The sequence below is a fragment of the Diaporthe amygdali genome (genome assembly GCF_026229845.1).
Source record: "Diaporthe amygdali strain CAA958 chromosome Unknown NODE_21_length_814164_cov_65_183785, whole genome shotgun sequence".
NCBI classification, from domain to species: domain Eukaryota; kingdom Fungi; phylum Ascomycota; class Sordariomycetes; order Diaporthales; family Diaporthaceae; genus Diaporthe; species Diaporthe amygdali.
Genome location: NW_026517041.1, coordinates 208317 through 227069, shown reverse-complemented (window position 1 = coordinate 227069; position 18753 = coordinate 208317). Strand labels below are relative to the sequence as shown.

At 52.5% G+C, this 18753-nt stretch overlaps 6 protein-coding genes across 6 annotated transcripts; 2 read left to right on the top strand and 4 right to left on the bottom strand.

The window, feature by feature from the left end:
• Window positions 1–567: 567 nt before the first annotated feature.
• Window positions 568–2044, bottom strand: J7T55_001456 (uncharacterized protein; the record flags this gene model as incomplete). The annotated part of the gene is made up of 3 exons (XM_053145553.1): window positions 568–1054; window positions 1120–1826; window positions 1886–2044. The coding sequence occupies 3 exons, from the start codon at window positions 2042–2044 to the stop codon at window positions 568–570; spliced, it is 1353 nt and encodes a 450-aa protein (XP_052991718.1).
• A 4249-nt stretch (window positions 2045–6293) lies between these two features.
• Window positions 6294–11398, top strand: J7T55_001455 (peroxisomal-coenzyme a synthetase; the record flags this gene model as incomplete). Its single annotated transcript, XM_053145552.1, has 2 exons — window positions 6294–7180; window positions 7240–11398. 2 exons carry the CDS (start codon window positions 6294–6296, stop codon window positions 11396–11398), a joined length of 5046 nt encoding a protein of 1681 aa, XP_052991717.1.
• Window positions 11399–12494: 1096 nt separating this feature from the next.
• Window positions 12495–13680, bottom strand: J7T55_001454 (uncharacterized protein; the record flags this gene model as incomplete). The annotated part of the gene is made up of 4 exons (XM_053145551.1): window positions 12495–12530; window positions 12610–12720; window positions 12774–13364; window positions 13453–13680. The coding sequence occupies 4 exons, from the start codon at window positions 13678–13680 to the stop codon at window positions 12495–12497; spliced, it is 966 nt and encodes a 321-aa protein (XP_052991716.1).
• An 803-nt stretch (window positions 13681–14483) lies between these two features.
• J7T55_001453 (uncharacterized protein) lies at window positions 14484–15633 on the bottom strand (the record flags this gene model as incomplete). Its single annotated transcript, XM_053145550.1, has 4 exons — window positions 14484–14757; window positions 14814–14956; window positions 15009–15407; window positions 15463–15633. The coding sequence occupies 4 exons, from the start codon at window positions 15631–15633 to the stop codon at window positions 14484–14486; spliced, it is 987 nt and encodes a 328-aa protein (XP_052991715.1).
• Window positions 15634–16844: 1211 nt separating this feature from the next.
• J7T55_001452 (uncharacterized protein) lies at window positions 16845–17623 on the top strand (the record flags this gene model as incomplete). The annotated part of the gene is made up of 2 exons (XM_053145549.1): window positions 16845–17250; window positions 17310–17623. The coding sequence occupies 2 exons, from the start codon at window positions 16845–16847 to the stop codon at window positions 17621–17623; spliced, it is 720 nt and encodes a 239-aa protein (XP_052991714.1).
• Window positions 17624–18189: 566 nt separating this feature from the next.
• J7T55_001451 (uncharacterized protein) lies at window positions 18190–18714 on the bottom strand (the record flags this gene model as incomplete). Its single annotated transcript, XM_053145547.1, has 1 exon — window positions 18190–18714. One exon carries the CDS (start codon window positions 18712–18714, stop codon window positions 18190–18192), a length of 525 nt encoding a protein of 174 aa, XP_052991713.1.
• Window positions 18715–18753: the final 39 nt, after the last annotated feature.

The following is an 18753-nucleotide window of genomic DNA, read 5'->3' as shown; positions in this document are numbered from 1 at the left end:
TTCGGCCTCGCAGGAAAAGCCAGGGCACAGTGGGCTGAAGAGGAATGCAACGCATGCGAGGGCACACAAAAGGAACATGCATAGCGGCAATGATGGGAAGAAGCGGCGGCAGCCATGTCCATTGGGAACTTCGTGGGATCGAGGATGGTCCGATTGAGCATCGAGCGACCGTTCGGCCGAATGAGACACCACAAGGTTGGAATGGCCTGATGATACTGGCAAGATGGCCAGGGGCACGCCCCCGACAAGCAACTATGGCAACACCTGGGGCAGGATGGAAGTAAGGCAGAGTGTTTCTGGCCGGTAAAAGGCCCAGATGCAGCATCAGTTCAGGGCGGAGTTTTTGGGGATTCAGGAAGGCGTTGGTGGTCAGCAAAAGCTCTGCTTCATTTATCGCGGGGGGCGAGAGCAAAAATCAGAGAGGATCTCTGCGGATGTCGCACTGCCTTCGTCGTGATGGTATCATTTCTATAACAAAAGCGAAGCCCCTATGGCGGTCTGCCTTGGTCACAAGACAAGACATGGTGTTGTAGGAATATCATATCAGGCGATTGTCGCCCTTCCCATTCAGCGCCTCCTTTTTGCGTTGACATTCCTGCCCGCACCAACCTTGATCCGCCCATGCCCACCAGTCCTCTCCCCCGTCACCAAGTTCGGCAGGTAATCCTCGTCCATGAGGTCCCTCTGGCGCTGCCTGCGGTCGTCATCGACCTTCCGCTGGTACTCCTGCTGGTCCTCTGCCAGGATGAGGTCCTTGCCCCAGTGGCCCTTGCCGCCGCCCTGCACGCCGGCCATCTTGCCGTTGGCGGTGCCGTGCACCGGCTTGGGGATGCTGTAGACGTTGCCGCGCTTGTTGTACTGGAAGTTGCGCTTGAGGTGCAGCTGCATCTTGCCCGAGCTGTCGGTGCTGCAGCTCGTCCGCGTCAGCGTCGCCTGCCCGCACTTGGGGCAGAATTGCTTGTTCATCTGCCGCGTCACGTTGAAGCACCCGTAGCAGCGCAGCACCCATGTCTTGAGCTTCTTGATGCGACTCAGGTTGGAAGGGGAAACGAGGCTGGCGGATTAAATCAGTCAGTTACGATTGTGTCGGGATGTAGTGGTCAAGAAGGGCACACGTACAATAGGTTTATCCGCAGGGCCACGTTCTGCATAGCAAAGTCCGAGGTGAGAAGCGCGGCTTGCAGGGTTGTCTCGATTGCCTCAGAGGGTGTGGAAACTTGGGAATCCTTGGCTTGGTGTTTCTTCAGATTAGACGGTGTGATCCATCCGTCGCTGTCGTCGTCGTCTGATGCTCCTTGTGCGGGATCCTCTGCCTCTTGCGCGGCCTCTGGCTGAACTTGGTCGCTGGCAATCTCCTCCTTAGTACCCTCCTCGGGGATTGTCTTCTCCTCAATCGTAGCTTTCTCCGCAGTATCTTCGCTTGTTTCAGCAACAGGTTCCTTCACCTCGCCTTGTGCTGCTGTCTCAGTGGTCTTCTGTTCTGCTTCTGGTACTGGCTCCTCCGTAAGGCTCAGCTCTTGTAACTTTGATTCGACTCCATCCTCTTGCAGCGCTTGCTTCTCTGGCGCAGGCTCCCCTTGTGCTGGAGGCTTGCCGTTCAGGCCCTTCTGAGTGGGGTCATTTCGTATCCTCCAGTCACCACCATTGCGCTCTATTTCCAACTCGTAGCAGAGCGCCAATAGGTGTATGTCAGGTTTGCTCATGACCTCGAGGTCGCCGGTTCGTCTTGAAAAGTCGGTAATAAACTTGACCGACTGGGGCTTTGGGTTTCGCAACTTCAGGAATGGGAGGAGGGTCGTCTGGACTCGGGAGCGAGTGGCTTCATCCTGTACGCATTGTCAGTATCAGTTGGTCCAAGACAGCGACAGCCTCAGGGGAAGCTCACCTTGATTTCGGAGAGAACAGAGGGTATGGTGTAGATCTCTTCGGCCTCGGATATCAGTGTGGACAGGGCTGGCTCGTTCTTGATGAGCGGACCGGTATCGACAACCAGGCTGTGGATGCGCTTCTGGCCCTGGGCCGCAGCGCTTTGCTCTGCAGTCATTTTGAAGATTCTCTTTGAGAAGGGCTACCCGCAATTGACAACAATTGGTATTGCTGCGGGTGTTTTGTTCTGTCGCCTTGAGTTTCGGTTGTGTGAAGGTGACACAGTGTAATTGGTTCGAATTCCTCTCCTGTTGGTCCGATCTCACGATCTTAGGTTATGTGTCTAGGAGCAGTTGGCGCTGTTGAAGTCAAAGGCAAAAGCTAGCAGATGTGGTGTTGATCGTAGTACTAGAAGGTCGCTCGTTGGGTTTGCGCCGTCTCAACCCCCACCATCAGAAAAATCCTTATCGATGTTGATAAGCTCGAGCTACCTCTCGAGCGAAACAGGCAAGCGGTGAGTGACAGACCAAGACTGCTTACTCATCATTGCGGCTCGGCGATCATGTTCAATGTTTTTTGTTTGGAAGCCAAGCGTACCAAGGATCGCGAATCTCAAGGTTGGCATGACGGGTGCTTGTTTTAGAGCCTCAATCAACTTGGTTGAAACTGCAGGTGGTTCATTTGGCTGCAAATCATCGATTATCCTCTTTTAATCTGTGCCTCATGCGCTGTATCTCACGATGATATCCATATGGTCCCTTGTCGCCACAAATTCTAGTCATCTCAGCCAACATCACCATGCTTCAGTCGCTCGCGTTTGCACGTTTTCAGCACTTTGAATCCGCTGACAGACCGGCATGGGTGTCTCTGATATTGATCCGGCCAGACTACTATGCTCTTCACATGTCGTCACATTGGCTGAGTTGTCTTGTCTCCATGTCGTGCTTGACTCGCACAACAAACCCTCCTGCCACTCGTCAGCCTCAGTCCAGCTTCCCCCACACGGAAGTGAACTTGGGAACTCCCAGGTGATGTCGAAATAAGAACAGCTCGGGAAGTGGTCCTCCCCCGATGCCCAACGACCGAAGAAGCATCCTCTCCGGGCCCGCCAAGCCGCTTGCTCCGTTTCGAAAACGACCCCCGCGTTTGAGAGGCATGTAGTCATTCAAAGTGAGAGACCTATCGGTGCCTGTGAATGAGGTTCATGTTGTCTGCACCTCAAAATGGTACAGCACTATATTTAACTCCATCTGATCCCTCGATGCAACCTCATGTAGGTAGACCCGTTCACACCGCCCGGAAACGCTCCCAAGATCGGACGCGGAGGCCAACAGAATCCCGATGCGTGATCATCGTCTGAAGTGCTTGGGACGATGACGTGCACTGGACAATATGGGTTCTCCGAAGACTTGGCCCACACGGTAGTCCCTGGATTAACGCACTTGTTAATGTTGATAAGAAATATAGTCGAGCCACATTGTTTATTTTAAGGGGTTGAGGATGGTTCCATTTTCACTGTTCTTGAAGCTGTCGATCAAAACGCGGCTTCTTGACCAATTCTCATTGGCAGCAATGGGTTTCGGTTCTGCTGCTCCCATGTCTCGTTTCTACGGGGCTTTGCGGGCCGTTCCTATCTGTTTGGAGGTGTTCTTTCAGCCATGTGAACTCGGCGGAGTCTATGATAACTCCGCGTGTTGCACGCACGTGGTCACAGTTGCACTCAACACATCATGAGTTCATTTCTTGAACTCGAGTATCATCGATACGTGGGAAAACCGCGTCTGCTTGAGGCTCACCTGCCTGTGCCAAGCTCGTTCTAGAGCCCTTTACCCAAAGACTTCATCGCACGCTGCAGTGATTATTGGCCGGAGCGCACAATTTTTGCGCTCTGCAGTGCGTCGGCAGTGTGTCACTGCAGAATGCTCATATTTCCATTCATGACAATTGGCTTGAGCGGATGGCTTCTTGGGAAGTGCAGCTTTGGGGCTGATCGCGAGGGCTTGTCATGAGCTACGGTAGCAGTATGTGACGTTGGGTCGTATCTGTCAGTGTAGCAGTGGCAAGTGTGATAGAGTTCGCACAAAACCTCAACTCACCTTGGCGGTATTTGTTCACCTGACCGATACATGTTGACTTGAAAAGCCCTTGTTCACCTGAATGATTCGCGTTCACTTGACTACTGCAAGGTGAATTAGGAAGCCCCCGTCTGCCAAGGCAGGCCATCGAAGCAGCCTTGTTCTCTTTCGAACTGTACACGTTAGACTGCGTAATGAGGCTTAGAAGTCAGGAGCGGCCTGGTTGTTTGATACTTGCTTCCAAATATGTGCCCAAAAGTGTGCTTTCTATAGTTTGTAGAAGGGCGAGACTGACAATAGCAACGAATTGTCAAGGTTGTTTGTATGACCAATGAGGTAGAAGGTTCAAGATTTAAAGCACCCTGCAGATACAGATTAAGGGACAATACTACTCAGTGTCCCGGGACTTTGCTTTGCTGCGAGAGTCACAAGGATCTACGGGACGCGAAACGTACAGGGTAGGTCTGCAAGATAATCGGTGTGAACACTGCAGTTGATTGGTTACCCTCTCCGGGATGGAAAAGCCGACGACGGTGAGAGTGCCTCTTCAGGGGTTGAGTCGGTGTCAGCCTTGGGGAAAGTGATGGGTCCGGGGTAGAAATTCCAAGGACGTGGGGGGATTGCCTGCCAAGATCACAGAGTCTATTCCAATTCCCTCACCCCCTGTTCAGATATTGCCTTCACATCTTTTGGATGAGGTGTTTGCCATCATCTACAGCTTGCTCAGGGGCCAATCACTCACCCACTGCAATCTCACAATCCCTCTGCCTCCGATCCTCGATCGTCTTATCATTCACTATGTCACTATCGTCCGATCCGCCGGACAATGTTGTCCGCATCAGATGGCCGTAGATGATCATAGCCAAAACTGTGACACTTCACTGTTTACACCATGAGCCGCTTTTTGACAGTTGAAGGGTTCGCCAGATTCGCGGGCTACTTTTGACATCGCGCATCTTGCCGACCCGTCGTGCAGTGCTCAGATGTGCGAGCAGAGACCGTTATGTGACGGCTCATACATCAAAATCGTTCTACAAAGGGAGGCTCGGTTCATGACACTAGTCAGCCGCCCTGGACAAAGAGACATCGATCCAGGCGGACTCTGCCAGCCGGCGAGGCTACGGGCCGCACCCTTGCTTCAGCCGCCAAGACCCTAGACCGACAGAAATTCGCCGGATCCATCAAGTCCCGGAGGACATACTCCATTCTCGGTGCTATCCGTAGAACGTCTTCGAGCTGGCTACCCATGAACGTAGAAGCACCGTCGCATATGTGTTCTTTTTGGTGGCAGCTCCTACATCTAAGTGGTCAGCAGATGAGGGTTGCACGGGAGCACTAATTTACTCGTCAATGCTCCTTGGCGCCCCACCTAGGCCCTGATCGTCGTCTTGTCAGCGAGAACTATGATCGATCCTAGTATCACTTCACGCTTGATCTGTGTGATACCCTCATGGTCGAAATGGGTGACCGAAAGCGTTGTCAGCTAAACCTACGCCTGGCTTTTTTGGGCAAGTCAATCCGTTGCGCTTTGTACTTCCACTATCATTCTGAACCATGCTAGAGTACAGTGTCATGTGTTGGCCTCGTGCTGGGTGCCCTGGCCCAGGAACCATGAGGCAACGGTGATGTCTAGGCCCACCCACCGGGAAGGAATGTGGGATAAGTCTACTTGCTACACGTAGGCAACGCCTCGCGTAATTCTCGGCGTTGGACTCGTCGATACTGTTATCTTGTCGTAGGAACAAAAGTAAACCATCCTGCTTCCCATTCCTCCTTCCCTTTGTTGCTACATGCCTACTCCAGTAATTTGTGCGGTACTGTCCGAAATCACGCTCTCTCAGAAAATCTTGCATACTGCAGCTAGTGTGGAAAAGTTCTCGCCTATCGGCGTGTATCGTGCGTATAATCTGCCTCGCCCGACCTAAGGGATCATCACGACGACGTCTTGCACGGCCCTCGCCACACCCTTCCTCATACGACGTTGCACAGGCTTACGACAACTACGACAAACTTCATATGTACCTAAGTATGCAGATTCTGGTGACATCCGTCGGTCATGAGCTACGACTAACAGCACACAAGGTTCACGAAGTCGATCTTGACAGACCTCGCCATGCCCTTTTAGTCCAGCCTGTGAACGTCACGCACACACGAGGCCTTTCAGCTTGCTCTGATATACGAGAACAGGGCCGTCGATGTAACCAAGTCTTGACGACTATATTACGTTCCTTGTGCTCGGGGACTCTTTTTGTTTGAATTCAATCTTTAATTCGTGTCCTATCTTCAGAACAGCTGGAAACTTTCTCGATATTGAACTTATTTACCTTTTTACACTTTTTTCACAGAGGAAAAATGTCAAGGGAGAACTCAGAGAGCCCACAGTACTCGGCTCAGGGTCTCTCATCCATTCCCGAATCACCTCGCTTACGGGAGTCATGGCAGTCTTTAAAGACGCTGTCGGACTCTCTGGAGCAGGGCAACGGACCATGGGCAACACTCGACCTGATCCGATATCACTCGAAGCTCAGTCGCTCGGCACGCACCGATAATCCATTCGCAGACCCGAGCGACTCTGTGGAGCTCATAGAACACACGGGGAACCAGATCAAGCAGACATATCAGTCTCTGGCTGATTTCATTCCCGAGAAACCAGAAGCAGCTCTACGGGTCACAAGTGTGGACAGGTATATCTCTCACGAATACCTCAAGGAATTCGTCAGCGACTTCAGTCTTCCCGTCGAAGCTCAAGGCACCCGAAAGCCAGTCATCTCCATTGCCCTACCAAATGGCCCACTTTTGGCTGCTATGTGCATGGCTGTCACTGCTCACTACATTGCGTCGCCGGTGAACCCCGCCGCAGGGTCGCAGCAATTTCAGGCGGACGTCCTTCAAGCTGGCGCAAAGTGCATTCTCACAACCAATGAGGATTATGTGAAGCTCGAACTTGAGGAAGGGTGGACTAAAGAGAACGATATCCTCGTGCTGGTGGTCGATCTGGACGAGGACATGAGAATCGCTATTACAACCACAGATGGTACCCCTGTCCCTGCTCAGGAACCCGCGCCTCCAAATCAGCCCGACGATATTGCTCTGATTCTGTTCACAAGCGGGACATCCGGGACGAAGAAGGTGGTTCCAATAACGACACACTCAATCGTTGCTGGTGTTGCCTTTGTTATTGAGTCCTGGGCGTTGACAGAGGATGATGTTTGCCTGAACATGATGCCGCTGTACCATGTGTAAGTCATCGCAAGACCCACCTACATTCCTGCCCTTGCAACGTGCTGACATTCAACAGCGGAGGTCTTATCCGCAACATATTCGCACCCATCTTCTCTGGCGGATCGACTGTCTGCTGCCCAGCCTTCGACCCGAACTGCTTTTGGGATGTCGTCGAGACAGGGCTGCCCACGTGGTATTATGCCTCGCCGTCAATGCATTCCTTGATCCTTGCGGAGTCGTTGCAACGTCCTCAAGCCCTAGAGAAAGCCGAGATCCGACTCGTATGCAACGCTGCCGGCGGACTATTGCCATCTCTAGCAACACAGATCCGCGATACTTTCGATTGCGTTGTCTTGCCGAGCTATGGTATGACCGAGTGCATGCCCATCTCGACGCCCCCCGTCGACTACAAGCTGGACCGCCCTGGGACATCGGGTATCACTGCTGGCCCTGATATGAAGATCCTGGACCATGACTTTGTCACTGTAGCTTCAGGGACAATTGGCCGTATCTGTATCCGTGGCGCGCCGTTATTTCCAGGCTACCTTCAACCGGATGGGACAATTGATACTTCAGCACTGAACGAGGATGGTTGGTTCGACACGGGTGACTTGGGTTACATGGACGAAGACGGCTACTTGTACATCACCGGCCGCAGCAAGGAGGTCATCAATCGTGGCGGCGAGCTGATCTCTCCTTTTGAGGTGGAAAACGCCATCGTTGCAGCCGCGCTCAAATCCGACTCTCCTCTTCATGGTCGTGTCGAGCAGGCACTTGCCTTTTCAGTTCCGCATGATGTGCTCCAAGAAGTCGTCGGCGTGGTCCTAGTGACACCTAAGGATCTACCCCGGGCAGACCTGAAGCTGCTGCACAGCTCGCTTAAGTCCAGTCTACAGTCGGTGAAGTGGCCCACTCTCGTTGTCTATATGGATGATCTTCCCAAGCGAAACAACAAAGTCATGCGAATCAAGCTGGCCGAACGACTGTCGCTACCAGGTCTTACGGACGATTGGCCATACATTCACAGGCATTGGGAGGCTGTGTGTCCTCCCCCAGACACAGAATTATCCACACCAATCGAGTGTGCTCAGTGTCCTGTGGATCTGGAACACCTCTTCAAGGAGATCAGCAGCATAATGCCTGATGGGACCGCTTTCTGTTTGAGAGCGATTCCGGAGGATCGGAGCTTGCAAGTGGTCATGGCTCCATCAAGCCAAGAAAAGCCACCTCTGCATGACAAATTACCAAATTACTTGAGAGACAGGCTCGTTGCGAACATTGCCGGATATATTGTACCCCAAAAGATACAGTCTCTACCGACTCCGCTCCCGGTTGACTCAAATGGAAACGTCGACGATGATGCCTTGCAGAAATGCCTCGAGGAGCTTCAAGCGTCTGCCTGCGACGGTCAAGGAGACTCTTCGGTCGTTGGCACAGTGACCAAGGCATTTGCATCGGTTCTGAATTTGACCATCAGTGATGTACCTGCCGACGGAGACTTTTTCGACCTGGGAGGGGACTCCCTGAAAGCGGGACGCTTGCTCTCTGTGCTGCGAGCAGAGTTCAACGTACACATTCCCATCGACGCAATTTTCCAGAACAGTTCCCCCAAGACCATGTCCACTGACATCCTTGAGCGGCTGCCCGATGACTGGGACGCAACCACACAGGGTTCCAAGGAAGAGACATTTATCCCAGAAGGTTGCGAAGAGACCTTCTCATCGAGACGTCCTCTTCTTATGGCCTTGCAACTTTTGCCCATGATTGTCTTCTACCCAACACGCCGCGCCGCACAGTGGACCATCTTCATGGTGTTCTTAGCCGCGACGCAACAGTGGCGCACCACGCAATTCGTCCCAGGGCGTCTCTTCAACCTCACGCTCGCGATTCTTGTCGCTCGCCTAACAACCAAGGCATTCGCGCCGTTTTTCGGCATTGCAGCAAAATGGCTCATCGTCGGCCGCTACAAGGAGGGCATATACCCCATGTGGGGGTCCTACCACACGCGGTGGTGGCTCGTCCAGAAGATCGTGGACATCTGCGGGCACGGGCTCTTCGCGCAGACCAAGTTCACCAATACGTTGTACCTGCGGTTGATGGGCGCCAAAATCGGCCGCAATGTCTCGCTCAAGGGCGTCCAGACCGGCGAGTGGGACCTAATCCATATCGACGATGACGCGGTCCTTGAGAACTGCACCATCAGGCCGTTCGCAGGCGAGCGGAACACCACGATGTATCTTGGGAAGATCCGTATCGGCCGCAATGCCTGCGTGGGCATGAAGTCCATCGTTGCGCCGGGCACGTCAGTCCCGGACAACGCTTGCATCGGGGCGAACAGCTCGAGCTGGGAGGTCGAGGACGCTGCGGACGAGGCCAACCGCGATCTCCTTGTTAGCAAAATCCCTGGAGTGCACTGGGCTCTCGAGTGGCTCGTGACAAAACCAATGGTCATAATGGCTTTCGTCGTTAGCCTGATGCCGTGGTACGCTGGGCTTCTCGGCCTGGTCATCTCAGAACCCGTGAATACCAACAATCCTTTGTACAGCATCCTCATGTGGTTTGCCGCAACACACCGTGTGGGGTTTCACTACCTCGCACTTGTACTGCGCATGGGTCTCAGCCCTTTCGTCCTGTTTGGTTTCACACTTGTCGTTAAGTGGACGCTGGACATGGTCTTTGGTATCTTGGAGCCCAGTCCTGCCAAGGGTAGAAGTGAGCTCCAGAAGTGGAGGACAAGCATAATCAAGAACCTGTTTAGCGTCAAAAGCCTCCACGACATGACAGAACTCACGGGGCAGCATTATGAATTCACCTCGATCGCATTGCGGATGCTCGGTGCGAGGGTCGGACGACGAGTCTATTGGCCAGGGACAGGGCCCTCAATCGGAGACTATCATCTGCTTAATATTGGCAACGATGTCGTCTTTGGGTCTCGGGCAAACCTCGTCACCTCCGACGGGATCGGATCCGAGCCTATCAAGATTGAGGATCGTGCTATGATTGCCGACCGAGTCACGCTGCTGCCGGGCGTAGTGGTCGGCGAGAAGACCACCATGGGATCAGGTGCACTCACGAAAAGGAACGGGTACTATGCGGATGGTAATACCTTCGTCGGATCCAAGAAGGGCGACGCAGTGTGTCTCGGCGCCGGCACCACGCCTCCTTCGTCGCGCAAAGGAAGCCGAGTCCCAGATTCACTCAGTCTCTCATCAGCTACAACTTCTAAAAAAGAGGTAGACATTGAATCGAACTACAGAGACGCCAGCAATTTTTTCTCTGTCGACCTCAAATCTAGAAACAACTCCAGCGGTCTAGACCCCGAGGATACTTCACCATTCGGCCGCGCATTTTACCTCAAAAAAGCCCCATACAAAGTCTACGGCCTAGGAAGGATCATCCTCTACAGCGCAATAACCACCATCATGACCGCAGTCTACTGGAACGTCCCCTCCATTTCCTCGATTCAGATCGTTGCCCGCATCTTCCACGACCAGCACCACTTCCTCGGTCGCGAGCGCTGGTTCGATGCGCCTATCATGTACCTCCTCTTCTTCGCCTTCATTGCAATCCTGACCACGCTGCAGACAATAGTCGCCCTTGCAGTAGTGATTGGCTCCAAGTGGATCTTGCTCGGAAGGAGGCAGCCCGGGAACTACGACTGGGACAAGTCGCCGTACTGTCAGAGGTGGCAGCTGTACCTTACCATTGAGAAGCTACGACGGTATTGCTTCCGTGGCCATGGCATCCTAGGCATGCTGACTGGGACGCACTGGTTGGTGATGTACTTCCGTGCATTGGGCGGCAACATCGGCGATGACTGCGCGCTGTTTGCCAACGGCAGGCCCAGTCTGATGTTCACCGAGCCCGACCTCATCACCATTGGCGACCGTACAGTCGTTGACGATGCAAGTGTAGTGGCACATATCAACACCAGGGGCAAGTTCGACCTCAACCGACTGGAGATCGGAAATCGCTGCCTTCTGCGCTCTGGCTCCAGACTTCTCAGCGGCGCCATGATGCGAGACGACTCGGCACTTCTAGAACACACTCTCGTCATGGGTGGTGATGTAGTTGAGAAGGGCTGGACAATGCAGGGGTGGCCAGCAGGCAGGTTCCACGGGCGACGGATCAGTCTCTCTGAGAACAATGAGAACAGGGATGTTACAAAGAGGAGCAGCACCGCTGCAACCAGCCGAACAGATTTGTCTAATATGGCAGGTGAAAAGAGGTCATAGTGTCTTCAAGGCCTGGATAAGCCGGAGATACTGAGGCTTTCGAGATCGCAGCTTGGATGATTCTGGGTAATTGTTCTCAACGGTCTTTTTCATTCAAGGTACTCAGCTCTGTATTATAGAATTTGCACAGATATTATTGCATAGGAGTCTAGGTCATGGGTGCTGGTATGTGGGTACGAACAGGTCATGAAAAGCCCACCCAGTAGATCGATTATCTTAAAAATAAAGACACTACTACCTACCTACTGATTTCTCAGGTGCAATGTGCCCGCTCGTGCGGTTTTGCCATCAGGAAACTGTGCAGGCCTACGTGCTTCATATGGTAGTACTCCGAAGTCTATCACGATCGATTGCAAATTTTAGAGCGGAACAAGGCTAACGTCTCGATTTAACGCGTCTTGTGTCGCACATCATTAGACTTTTCCCTCTTCGCGTGGATTGGAAAACAAGTTAGAGGCAACCCTTTCTTTGTTTTGAACATATTAGTACACCCAACGTTCCAGGTCTGGGGATCACAACTCGACAATCGGCCCAGAATACACCTTCCTAGCCCAAGTTACATAATACAACATGCTGAAAGTAATAACCGCCCCAAATACCAAAACTGCCCAGTTCATGGTCTGAGGTGTCACCTCCCGGCTGGCTGGCCAGAAGCTGAAAAAGAAAATAAATAGCAGATACGCGCACGAGAAGATGTTGTTTGCAATACCGAGTAACCCTTTAAGACGCCAAGGTCCCCATGTCAGGGTAGAGTCGACGGTGTTGACCAGAAGGTCATCCGGAGTAGGAGTGCGAATATGTCCACGTAGCCGTCGGTAGAGAAGAAGTGAGGCCGCCATTAGATAAGATCCGAACAGGCCGGCGACAGAAATAGAGATTACTCCGTTAAATGCTGTTGCATCCCCTATATTGACCAAAGATAGTACGATGGCGATGATTGTGGTTGTAAAGACGGCATATAGAGGGATACTTGTGCGTTGGCTCGTCCTCATCAAGAAATTCCACCCAGGAAGGCCTCGGTCGCGAGCGAAAGCCCAGTACAACCGCGAGGTCGATGCGAGGCAGCCTGTCGTAGCGCTGAATGCCATTACCACAATCACTGAAGACATAACTGCCGCGCCAGCGGTAGACCCTACTGCATTTCGAAAGATAGCCATGAATGGGTAGGAAGGGTTTTCCTCTATTGCGGCCATGATGTCTCCCTCACTGACACAGTATAGGGTGACAATGACCATGGTGAGACCCAATGCCCCATTGATTGCCAGGCCGGTCAAAAGGGACCGGGGTATCACGACAGCAGCGTGGCGGATTTCCTCGGCCATCTGAGAATGACATTAATGAGGGAAGCCAGGGTTTATCCGAGGGATTAACTCACATGGATGGCCCCATCCGCCCCGAGAAACGCAAACACATTGCCGAGGAGTCCGATACAGAAAGAGAGGCCTTGCGTTTGCCAGTCGCCAAGGTTGTAAAAATTGTTGAATACTGTCGCAGAATCCCCATGCTCACTTAGTAAGGCCAAAGGCAACAAGATTGCGAAGAATCCAAAAATATGCACAACCAGCACGAGGCCTTCAAACTTGGCAAGCAACGATCCAATAGCACTGTTGATGCTGAAGCTTAGAAGGACAACTCCCCAAAAGAGAAGAGTCCCGTGCCAATTCTGCATTACATTGGCATAGTCGGGATGCGTGAGCAAGATGAGACCCTGAATCATCGTGCCCGTCACAAAGCCGCCTGACGCTACCAGCGCCTGCCAACCGGTCAGAGCCAGCCAGGCCGTAAGGTACCCCAGGAACTTGCGTGAGCTGGGAGGTGCAAGCATGGACACCCAGTGGTATTGTCCTCCAGAGGTTGGCGCCATGGAAACCAACTCGGAGATCGTTGCAAAGACGGAGAGGGTGCCTGCCCAGACCACGATAAATCCGTAGACAATGCCCGATGGACCACCACTGGTGTTTGTTAGCTGTATGTTAGTGTCATGAGGCACTACCCGGAGAGTTCTCACTTTTGAAGCCCTTGCAGGAATGTTCTGAGTCTCGTTAGTCACAAACATTCACAATCTCGATCTGCGACGGAAAGACAAACATCAAAGACCCTTCCCATGTGATGAGTACAGTACAACTGAATCCCAAAATGGTCATAAAACCAAAGTTTCTTTTCAACACAGGTTTCTTTCCCAGGCGAGCTAAGGCGGCGTCATCGCGGGAAACGGACCCACGGACCATGGGCCCGAACGCGCCGATCTTCTCCCCTTCTTTGGTGACCTCATCTATAGCCATACTGAATATTGGATCAGTAGAGAAATAGAGCTTTGCAAAGGCGACAACAAAAGAACAAAGTGGATTTAGAACGCGCAGAAGACCGAGAATTAGAGCGGTGATCAGCACCTAATATTTTCGCACACACGGACGCGTATGTCAGATCACGATCAGAATCATTGAGCAAATATTTTGCGCTGTTGCAAATTTCCACGCCGGGAGGAATGTCCGCGCAAAACTTGACGCCCAAAGGACCGATGCCGTACGACGTGACCTGGACTGCGACCATTGGTCTTCTTCAAAGAGCTGATAAACCAACGCCTGCAGGGAAAATTGAAGCTGAGAAGGCTCCCGGACAGCGAATCTGATTTGCCCCGAGGTCTTGGCGCGTTCATTATGGGATCGTCTATTGGTACTGTGAGTCTGTGGCGTGTGGCAGGATTTGTGTTGTACAGCATGCGAACCCCCAGCCCGCGGATAGCGACGGCGGTTCGGGAGTGGTTGGATTAGCCCACACCGGTCCTGAGGGTGCATACAACTATTTCGCCCTGCATGACGCAGACCAAATTTCTGGAGCGTATGATCGTCTCCACACTATACAAGCAGGCTGTCGAAGTCGTCTGATACCCACGTCTTCGTGCCACACATCGGCATCAGCGGAGGTCGCCAATCGCGGGCAAAGCACTGGCGAAATCACAAGCTGATCGTGGCCGGGAGCCATGTCCACGACATGCCACCTCGGCCTCTCTCACTTATTATAGTATCATCACTGGCCGTCTTTGACCTCGGCAAAGTCCTCACGTCTTTCATTGGAGAAAAGATTGCTAATTGGATCTCATTCCTATTCCTGATCTGGCGTCTGATCTGGCGTCTGATCTGGCGAACGATCTGAGCTCCTCCAAGTCTTCGGGCACGCGTACAACATCTGATTCAAGACTTTCCATAAATGGTCTGAGATATGGCAGACAAGCTGTCAAGATGCTGAGAAACACAACAATTTGATTACACACGGTCGGCAGCCACAAGCTGTTTGTGATGTCGGGCGATGGGTATGCTTTCAAGAAGACGGCGAGCTGAGCGGCAGCAGCTCCAATGACGCTGCAGTAGAGAGTATTAGACCAGTGAATGCGGGTCTTTGAAGAACTACAACTTACAGTAGCCGCGTCAGGAAAACCAAGAGAACGGTAGTTCTTTTTAAAACCGATATCTGGAGATTTCCAATGATCCACACGTAGAGGAAGACGAATCCGAGCTCCGTAATAATGTTCAACGCACTTACATAGATCGACCAAGCTCGCTTCGTAGATTAGCAGGGGCTTCCAGAGACGCACAAGGCTGGAGAAACATACGCGATCGAGGCAACTAGATCCGTTGACGTAGTCCCATGGTGTCGGAATGGCGCATTGGAAGATGGAAAGGAGTGTAGCAGAAGTGAGCCACAGCCCTATGGTTGAACGGAAAGCCATGTCTAACTGGTGGTGAACCGCGGTAGGACTCAAGTGATTGATGAAGACGCATATTGACCATTTTACCAAAGCAAACGTCAAAAGGAGGAATGGGGTACTAGCATATTCTGCCTTGAACCAATATGTCAGCGGGTTCTCGTTGGGTGAGATGCCCTCAAGGAGCTGACACGACGATACCTTCAGAAAGCTGTCGACTTTCTCTGGAGCCAGATCACGCATCGAGGTTCCAAGACCTGAAGTAGCCGCGAACGATATTGCAATGCACTGAGCAAGCGAAGAGACCTGAAGTCAACCAAGTTAGTCTGAACGAAAAGGAGAGCCTCTATTGGGCACATACCTGAGCAATGATGATGAGGCCATCATCCCAAGCCAGCCTCCTTGCCATGGCATACTTTGTGCCCAGGCGAGCGCATACGCTCAGCACCGCAGCAACAAACAGGAACCAGATTATGACCAAGCTCACCCGGCTCTTGTCACCCGCTGCCCCAGACCTGGGGTCCATCTCCATGGTGGCTAGCCGGCGGGAGCTAATGCAAACCGATGGGATCGCAGAGGTGACTTAGGACGAAGCCACATGCGGACATTCTCACGCCCAAAAAAAGATGCGGAAGAATCTGCTCTATATGTCTATTACATGTCGAATCGCAGCTGTGACGCCCTTAACACACACAGGTGGGAATGTCCCGACGGAAAGGATCACATCCGGGATAAATGCCATGGGTGCATGGGGCCTGCTTCGACGATGACATTGCATTGCTACGCAATAACGCATCGGCGCTTCTTGTCCATCCTGTAGCCAGCTTGGTGCCAGTCAGGCGGCTTGATCAAGCCGATCTATGGGCCCATGGCAGGGCCGAGAGGCCACCCACTGTCTTCTCAGAGTCTAGAGCTGCATGCCGAACGCACATGTTCTTCGGCAAGACCCTTGAAATCGCCGGCTTTGGTTGGCGGGCATATTGATAGGGCCGGATACGAGAGCGGAGAGGTGGCAGCAGCAACTTACTTCTGGGTAAGCCAAGAGCGAAAAGAGCACGCCGCCAAGAATCCTTGAGGGGTGGGCATGCGTTCCAGACCGTTAAATGGCTACTTCGAGATGAAGTAGGGGACGCTCCTCGCTGAGGAATCTGGGCCGCATTTCGAATTTTTCAAAGCCCGGGCAAAATACACACATGATTTATGAGTGATTCCAAGTTGTACTCAACTGTGCGGCCGCACTAAAGAGCCAGTGGTCTGCCCTTTCCTGGGCGAGGATCGTGGCGATCACGACCCGGGCGCGACCTGTTGGCAACGTATCTATAAGACACCCCTGTGATGTGCATCTGCAGTTGGCCCTGGCCACGACATTCGTAGGCAGCAAGGTAACACTTGGAGCAGCGGAAGCCGAGCGTGGCTTGAGATATTGGTGCTGGAAGTGCCCGATTTGTTTGTGGGGCACCGGGGCGTGGGTGTAATAGTATTCCTCGATTCAGCAGGTGGAACAACCCTTGTCAGTCACTACTGTTGGTCTGTTGGTGACTTGAGGCTGAGACACCCTCGCAGACAACATGGACGCGCACACCTCACGAGGTTGACCGGGGCAATCCTGAATCTTCGGATCCCTCCCATTTTGTCTCTCATCGTTCAACTTGGACAACTGCTTGCCAGCTCATCAATAGAGTCGTTTCGGATGGATTTTTGAATCTCCTTTCAAGTAAACTCAACTAAACAAAGATACCTACCATGCCTCTCAAACTACAAGAGATTGACCCCGAGGTCGATTTTCCGGCAATTGCTAGATGCATGTTTGAGTCTTACGAGAGTCCCCCACAGAAATTCTTCCACGTCTTCTTCCCCACTCATGGCACCGGCCACGAGGCCAGAGAGGCCGCCATTGATGAGGCTGCGACCCGTCTGAAGCTCTGGCATACCCATGATCCGTCTAGCTACTGGCAGAAGGTCGTTGACACCGAAACTGGCAAGATTGCGGGTGGTTCTCTGTGGAAGATCCACAAAGAGAACCCGTTTGCCAACCCGCCGCCATCTCAGGTTACCTGGTTCCCCGATGATGGCTCTCGCACCTACGTCGAGAAGGCGCTGGAGAGACACTCCGCGCCGAGAGCTCGAGTGGCTCAGAAACCGCACCTCTGTCAGTCGAGTGCTCCATAAAAAGGCTTTACCCTCAGGACCTGGCTAACCAGAAATTAGACCTTTTCATCATTTTCACCCACCCTGACTACCGGCGCAAGGGTGTTGGTCAGCTTTTCATGGACTGGGGATTCGAGAAGGCAGAGGAGCTAGGATTCGACTTCTATCTGGACTCGACGCCGTATGGTCGCCCACTCTACGAGGCCAACGGCTTTAGCTACATCGAAGAGAACATCAATCACCCGCAGACGGACTCCCCGGATGAGGCTTGGAAGGAGGTCGAGGAGAAGGTCGGTCCGTTTACCTTCTGGCTGATGTGGAAGCCTATTGGCGAGATTTTGGAGGCCAAGAAGCCAGCTGCACCCAAGGAATAAGAGTGGTGTGCATACATAAGGGGTCTCGATGAGATAGATTGTGGACGAGGTCGTTGGAGTCCGAGGCTATCCTGCAGTGGAGGTTCGATCAAAGCAACTTGGACTCTTGACTTTACCCTTGCAAGTAAATTTTCCCACGAATGCAACCATATCATGTCTTTCATTGGATGCCGACTGCGACTGCTACCATGGCTAGGATGTGTCTCGATGATGCAACTTCAATAGCTCGGCCGTAGTCTGGTCTGCCAATCAGGGTGCCAATCAAAACAGCAAGATTTCAACAGTTGCCCTTGGCAGAATGCATGCATTACAGTGACTGTGAGACTATATTCGATTGAATGAGTGTGTCTAACTCAGCCTGTGTAAGGCATGAATGAAAGTGAACATAGAGTAATGAGCCCCGAACTCAGGTCCGATTTCATTGCGCTCCCAGCGAACCCCAAACCTCACATACCATACCTGCAGTCGTATGATCCCATGATGGTGTGCATACCTTGTCAGGAGGCCCTAGATATCACGTCAGAACGCTGTTGAGAACCCTTTCTGGGCTTATACATACCTATAGTTCAAATTGGGAATGCATTCGTCAGAACGCTAGGCTCGCCCATGGGGAAAGCGTGAGTAAGCACGCTGACCTCCCCCATGGGGAAAGCATTCGTGCGAACATCTATCTCCCCCATAGGAAAAGCATTCGTTCGAACGTCGATTTCCCCCATGGGAAACGCATTCGTTCTGACATCAATCTCACCCATGGGGAAAGCATTCGTTCGAACGTCAATTTCCCCCATGGGGAAAGCATTTGTTCGGACATCAACTTCTCCCATGGGAAAAGCATTCGTTCGGACATCAACCTCTCCCATGGGGAAAGCATGCTTCCGCACATCGACCTCTCCCATGGGAAACGCATGTTTCCGGACGTCGACCTTCTCATCACGACTCTCAGTGGACTGGCTGCCGGCGACCTCGTACCATTCTTCTTTGGTATGCACCGTCTGGGGCTTGACAGTGTGTTTCCAGGGCTGAGAGCGCTTCTCATGAGCGGCTTGCTCCATGATGGCATTAGCGAACGACTCGTAATAATTGTTGGACATTTTGCAGGAATGGCTCAGGGGCTTAGATGAATCTCAGCT